General features: G+C 42.7%; 1 protein-coding gene across 1 annotated transcript in view; it reads left to right on the top strand.

Moving 5' to 3' along the window:
• The first annotated feature begins 801 nt into the window (after positions 1-801).
• LOC108573823 (dopamine receptor 2) overlaps positions 802-7,362 on the top strand; it is an 83,402-nt gene continuing 76,841 nt past the window's right edge. Inside the window, exons 1-3 of the mRNA XM_017936301.1 lie at positions 802-818; positions 887-973; positions 1,103-1,284. Of these exons, the coding sequence (XP_017791790.1) occupies positions 802-818; positions 887-973; positions 1,103-1,284 (286 nt within the window). The remainder of the gene's footprint in view (positions 819-886; positions 974-1,102; positions 1,285-7,362) is intronic.

Here is a 7,362-nt window from a genome sequence, read left to right as displayed (position 1 = left end):
TTACTTTTCAAACATTTGTATCAGACTTTTCTGCGATTTTTCAATTGCATTACGCATTGTTGCAATAATTTCTATCGTTACATTTAATTCTAATTGTTTAGCAGCTTTTCTGCTGCTATCGACCCTACATTTTACTGACACTTGTGGAATCGACCCTACATTTTTTTTTTTTTCTTACGTGGAAGTAGGCCGACTCTGTGTGATAAACAATTGGCAACCAAACGGTGGCTCGCTAAAGCGATATATTATGAAATTAAATTAATCACTCAATAAGTATTAACATTAGATTGTTTCCTCGATATGGCCATGGTGGTCCTCAGTGACTGGAGTGCCTCAAATGTTTAGAATAATTAAAATAAAATAAATGTTGTCAACTAAAAATTTTGAACGTCATAGCTAACAATGGGCGCAGCAATGACGCAGACCTAGGCGTAGGATCACCTATACTGTCACATGTAGAATCCAAACTTACTGACTCTTGTAGAGAATTTACTGTACTTGCTGTGTGTCGAACGTTCGCTGGTTTTGGAAAGTTGCTAATGGGTCATTTTGACCCGACCAGTAGTTCTAGTGTTAAAAAGTGTCTCCGATGGAAAAATTTTTCCAAAATTAATCGCTTCCCTTCGAGTCCTACGTCTCCCTTTGGTGTGATAAAAAAAAAGAAGCGAAATTCGAGGTGTATCTACTTGAATTTTTATTCTAGGGAATTTTTGGTCGACGTTTAATAAAAGATTATCGCACATAAACCATCGAGCAACTGTCATCGTGCTTCACTCCGAACCACAAAATTCCTCGAGTATCATGTGCGACCATTGCAGGTACGTTTCTCCTCTTTTCAACGTTTAAACGTACGTTATTCCTTGTGAAACAATTCGTACGTTTTCAGAACCTACAAACCGTTGCTGGATGCGCAGGACGACGTTCCGAGAATCTACGACAAACCTCCTCGAATCAATCCGACACCGACGATACCGTAAGAAATTCATCTTGCAACTTCGTTCTCTATATTTAATATCGTTCTTCAGAGTTCACACCGAAACTGTTCGAGTTTAGAGGAGAGATCGAGTTCGGGAGATAACGAGGTGTTTACTATTTACGACAGGCGACCCGAGGCCAGCAACAACGGTTGCTGCTCCTGGAGGCAAAGCTGCTGCAACGGTGGTTGCTGCGACCGAGTTGGAAACTGCTGCTCCCCTCAGCCGGAAGCTCGAATGCCCGAAAAACCCGCTTACGGCAACGGTTATGGTCAACCGAGCATCTCCAGCCAGCCCTATTTACCGACTGGTGAGTGTCGCGACATTTTCAGTGGATATCTTCGCGACAGACACACGAATGTCCACTTCCGGGCGAAATTATCGTGGAATCGGGGGGAGAAAATTGTAATTGAAGAACTCGTTTCTGAAACGAATCTTTGGATTGGAGAATCCTCTGTGTTCCTTTATTCTTAACCCCTTTGGTAGATTTTAACGAGCGACGTGGGTGAGGAACGGTAAATTTTTAAGCACGGCCGTGAAATTTGTTATTTTGGTCGTATCGTTTTGAAATTCGGTTTACTGAATTAAGGTGGAAGTGTGTAGAGGATGAAATTAGGTATTGAATTAAGGGGGAAGTGGATCGAGAGGTTCCAACAGGATAGTGCGAGCAAATTTTCGAAACGTCTATGGGCGCTAACAGTAATGAAAGGGTTAAAGAGAATACGCGTTTTGTAAGAAGTAGAGAGAGAGAGAGAGAGAGAGAAAAGAGAAGAGAAAGAGAGTCAGAGAGAGAGGGGGAGGAAGGGGAAGAGAGAAGAGAGTCTGAGAGAAAAAAGAGAAGAGAAAGAGGGTCTTAGGGGAGAGAGAGAGGAGAAGAAAGTCAGAGAAACAGAGAGGGAAGAGAAGAGAAAGAGAGTCATAGACAGGAGAAGAGAAGAGAAAAGAGAGACAGAGGGAGAGAGACGGGTACATATATATATATATATATTAATACGAAAGCTTTGTAATTACGCGAGGACGCGAGAATTTTCTCGTGCGGTGTTTGAAGAAAAGTGGATTTTCTAGGTCGCTGGTCACCACCGCCGTCACGTTCAAACACACGTCTTCCTTCCTTTTTTTTCTCTCCTACTTCTTTTGCAATTAAAATCAACCGCGAGTTCTCGCGGAGAGAGCGGCAGGACTTTTAAAAATTCTTTTGTATTCCTCGCACATCTTGGCCGGACGTGGTTAAACTTCCCGAGGAGAAGATTGTGGGAGATAAGATCGTTCAGGGGTGGTGGAAGGAAAGGGATGAATTAATTTTAGCGGTTAAGGCCGAGAGACTTGATGACAAGATGCTAATCTAAACGAGCTTTCGAACAACCTGGCTGTGTGTTAACTAAGGCAGAATGTAACGGGATCGGGGGAATTCTCGATAATTCGAGGAAAAAAAGAAACTTTAACGAATCGATTTATGCGGGTTGAAAGTGAAGCCCTGCGGAATCGTGAATCGATTAGTCCTGCTCTGGCTGCTTTATCGCGTTAGCCAAACTGTATCGGTGAATGGTGATCCGAGGGCAAAGTTATCGGGGGCCTCTGTTCTGATCGTGTTTAAACGTTCACACATTTTCGCTTTTATTTCCCTAGAAAATTAAGAAAGAAATGGAAAATTTTAAATAATATCAATGGAAGATATTAAATTTCGTTAAATCTCTGCATAAATTTTATGGGTCACACTCTTTTCCTTTCGTTTCTCCAGAAAATGAAGAAAAATAGGAAAAATTTTAAATAACATCAATGCAACATATTAAATTTGATGAAATTTTATTGTTCACTCCTTTTTTTTCTCATTCCTCCAGAAAGCTAAGAAAAAGAAGTGAAAAATTTTAAATCAACGAAAGGTGTCAAATTTGATGAAATCTTTGCATATATTTTATTGTCCACACTCCTCTCTCTCTCCGTTTCTCCAGAAAACAAAGAAAAATTTTGAATAATATCAATGGAACATATCAAACTTGATTAAATCTCTGCATAAATTGCACAACATTCCTCTTATTTTTGTTCTAAATTGAAAGAAAAAAAAAAAAACAAATTCAATCGAGAAATACAAAAATTTTATCGTCTATCTGTTAAACTGATTCCTACATCGAAGTTTCGCGAAAAGAGAGAGAGCGTTGTAACACGATCTGCCCGCAGACTTTTTCGATCACACTCCAAATGATCCTCGAATCTCCCTTATCAGACCTCCCGATGCCAGATAGGATGCCCTGTGCACGTCAAGAGAGGAAGTTACCTATGTGCTACGGCGGAGACTGCCACGATTCGAAAGCTGGTAGCAAAACGAACTGCACGCTAGGTGGGAAGAACCCTGAAACCGAGTCGATACCGAGGCAATCGGAGCGATAGAAGACGTTCGACGCCGATGGAGAGTGCATTGCCGCGTTTTCGTCACGAGAAAATCTCCAAAGTGACAAACTGACGTTACTCGATCTCCAAGAAAATGCATCCCAACTATTACTATCTCTTTCTTAGAACACGAAAATTCGTTTCTCCTCTCGACGCTTCTTTCTAAAAACCAAACATTCCTACGTGCGAAATAAAAATCTTCCATCAATTTCTTCCTGAGTAAAAGACGGTACATATATCCACAATGACAAAATAGAAAAAACCGATCGATACACCGGTGGGAAGGTGAGAAATAATTACGTCTATAATTATAGTTAATCTTCGAGTGTGCCGGACTCTCGTTTAAAGATTTATCAGCAAGGATGACGCGCTGTCGTTATCCGGGTGTGATAAAACGTCCGACGAAGCGCTAACGAGGAGACGCTTCGATTTCGATATCCTTCGATGCGCCCCATAAATTTCTACGTCAGGAAACTTCTAACGAGGCAAATAGCCGCGTAAAGGATAACGGTGACGTAAAACGATCGTAATGGACCGTCGTAAACCGGGGTAGCCAGATGATAATTGTATGCCTGAGCGTTAAAGAACACCAGGGTGAACCTCCAAATGGACAAACTTTTTCCATCCACCCTCTCTTCTCTGCAACCTATTCGCCAGCTAAGAGAAAAAAATCTAGGAAGAGGAAGTACAGTAGAGCGTCAGCTATCTGAACCAATTGGGACTGAGGTGGGCTCGGAAAATCGAATTGTTCGGTGTTGCGTCGTAGACACGGACGACCAAACCTGCTATTTTTCAGGGCTTCTAATCGCAATTCTTTTGTGTTTACTTTTCCGTTCGAAGCGATGTCGAGGGCCAGAAGCTCGGCCGTACGCCTTCCTGGCGTCCGTACATCTCCTTCAATAGCAATTGACGCGTCGTAAAGTCACTTCATACACACACACAGAGATCAGTCCCGTGTGAACCGATCCCTCGTAGGGCCTCACACGCGCGCCATACCACCACCCCGTCGACTAGGGAAAACCTGGATGGACTACGCACCCCGTACTCCCGGAGGACAGCCGAGGACGAGGAAGGTCTATTCGTCCGCATTGGCCACCCCCTCACCTTAGTTTTTAGATAAAACTGTACGAAAGGCCCGACGCGCCCCATGTCAAAAAAGGTTTCCCAAAGATCAGCAACACAATTCACGTCACACCATAATTCACACGTGCACACTTATATCCCTCACACAATATTAATTTGGCATGAGAGACGCGATACCCCTAAACTCAATAAAGTTAAGAATCGCGTCGAAACATATAATCAAACAATTCACTTAACGACACATGCATGTACTTACTGTAAGACTAAGGAATTACAGGGCTTAAAATAACGTCGGTGACTATCTGCGATATTGTGTGGGCCGCTGCCCTTTTTCCCGTTTCTATATCGTCCTTCGGCCGTTAGGACCCAGCAAGCCTCGGGGTGCGGGTGCAGCCTGCGCTCATCCTTGTCCAAGGCCCCCTGCGGCTCGGGTCCTACGGTCGTTGTCTAGGCGCGTCGCGCAGCGCCTTACATTACCCAGTTTATTGTTAGATTTACAAGTCAGTTAGATATAACAAAAATTAATCTAATGCCTTACTAGTGTCGAATCCTCATCCCTTTGCCCCTTGACTCCCGTGCATACAGATCCTTATCCCAGGTACCGTTTTGACAACTACCTGCGCGTTTTCCACTTCCCCACCGAATTCCTGTCCTCTCTCCGGCAGATCCTCAAACTGATGCACTCTACCCGTTTCTTTTGTACCGAATCCTTAAGCTCATTACCTAACCATTGTCTCTGCAATTCTTCTCCCATCGAACGGGCAGCTCGAAAAAGATAAAGGCAGCCTCGAAAAAGAACGAAATGCAGTCAGCATTGAATAACACGGCAGTTTGGACCGTACACTTTATATTCGCAAAACCACAGCGTAAAGAAAAAACTACCAACAAATAAAGATAATTCGTAAAATCCACCGTCTAAAGTGATTCGACGACACTAGGGAGTATATATTTCTTTTGTAAACGTTCGAAGAAATCCGTTTAGCTTTACCACCTCTGTTTAGTAAAGATCTAAATGTTTACGATACGTGACAAAAGGCCGTTCGGTCACAAGTAGATAATTCGTAAAATCCACCGTCTAAAGTGATTCGACGACACTAGGAAGTATATATTTCTTTTATAAACGTTCGAAGAAATCCGTTTAGCTTTACCACCTCTGTTTAGTAAAGATCTAAATGTTTACGATGCGTGACAAAAGGCCGTTCGGTCACAAGCGGGGTCGTAGGCAATATTAGGGCGTTGCGCAGGAGCGTTCCTTGTGTCAAATAAAAGTTTATAGTTTAAAATAAGCATTATTAATTATTTAACAATCCGTAACTCCCATAATCCAATATTTATAATTAGAGGAACGAAGCCTAAAATTACTTATTGATGAAAATATTGAAGAAAAATGCTTCCAAGTAACAATATATTAAGAAAGTTTATTTTTTACTCATCAATTGGTACCGCTGCACCATAAGTTTGTTTACTCCTCTTACCGATGTTCCGGATAACTGACGCTCTACTGTATCCGAAAGGGAGAAAGAAAAGAAGCTCTGCCGATTCTATGTAACGCTGGTAAAATTAATCATCACGCAACGTCGTCAACGTGTGCAATTCAGCCAGATTCACTATACGAACCGCCTAACTGCGCCCCAATTCATAGCCCAGGTCCATTCATCAAACTGCAGGTCCCTTCTATCGACTCGGAAATAAGTGGAAACTGGGCCGAACTACCGACTGACGCATCACATGTATTCCCAGCAAACATTTCGCCAGATATTTCCAACCACTCTCCTATACACTCTGACGGGATATTCGGAAATTTTTTTTCCAACCGCAGTCGGGAATATTTTCGCTTTTGATTCCCTAATTTTGCCAGGGAGAGACGTTAGATGACACGTCTACTCGGTGGCCAAGATTCGACTGAAAGGAACGCTTCCCACTGGGGGGAATAGACACGCTTTAAAGCTACTCGGGTGTGTTTTAGACGTAGGCTGCTGGGACAGTTCCAATTTCCTTCCAAGCCGTACTTTATGCATTAAGCAGGAAGATGTATACGAAGTCTGATAGGTTACTGTAATTTATTCGCTCCTTTTTCGCTGCAATTGTCACCATCGCTCGTTGCGATTTAAGTCCTCGTGTTGTTACTTAATTTGCGGTAATCTAGGATATTTTCGATCGTTTTGTGTCAAACAGACGCTGCAAGGATTCTTGGCAAAGCTTTTTCTCCTACTTACCAATTTTTCACGGTCTAAATTCTTACGAAACTATTAAAGTTAGCTTGAAAAGGGGACCCTTTAATTTGTATCTACCCCTTTGAAACACTCTGTACACGTAGGAAAAGGAGCCAATGAAGGTTCGGCGGCGGCTGAGAAACCGATGGCACGGGGGCCCGACGTCATCGATGCTTCGTAGCGCGTGCGGAGAGATAAGGATTCGAAACAAAGGATCTCGCCACGAGGTGAGTAGAGTCTTGGGACTTTCCGGGAAGAGGACTTATCCGAGAACCTTGGACCAAAAAGCAATTCTAACAAAGATATTTTCCTTCATTTTGTTTCAAATAAACGATGCAAAGATCCTTGGGCGAAGCCTCTTCACGTACTCGTCGATTTTTCGCGGTTTAAATTTTTGCAAAATTACTAAAATTAGCTTGAAAATGGGCCGCTTTTAATTTCTCCTTATCCCTTTGAAACACCCTATACACGTCGACTTTGTAAACCCTAAAAGGAGCAGGTGAAAGCTACCATTGTTGAAAGACGGGTTAATCCACTTCCAACAGTATTTAACATTCTTTCACCCCTTTTCACCGACTTCCACCAATGTATACATTCCCGCGAAAAAACGACCTGTACGTCACTTAGCCACGTTTAACACCCTTCTGACCCTTTTCAACCTTGTTCGCTGAAACAGCCTGTACATCCGAATCGCGAGGCAGGTGGGC

Source organism: Habropoda laboriosa, unplaced genomic scaffold (assembly GCF_001263275.1).
Source record: "Habropoda laboriosa isolate 0110345459 unplaced genomic scaffold, ASM126327v1 scaffold111, whole genome shotgun sequence".
Taxonomy (NCBI): domain Eukaryota; kingdom Metazoa; phylum Arthropoda; class Insecta; order Hymenoptera; family Apidae; genus Habropoda; species Habropoda laboriosa.
Note: the sequence above shows the minus strand (reverse complement) of the source record. Positions and strands in the feature narration are given on the sequence as shown.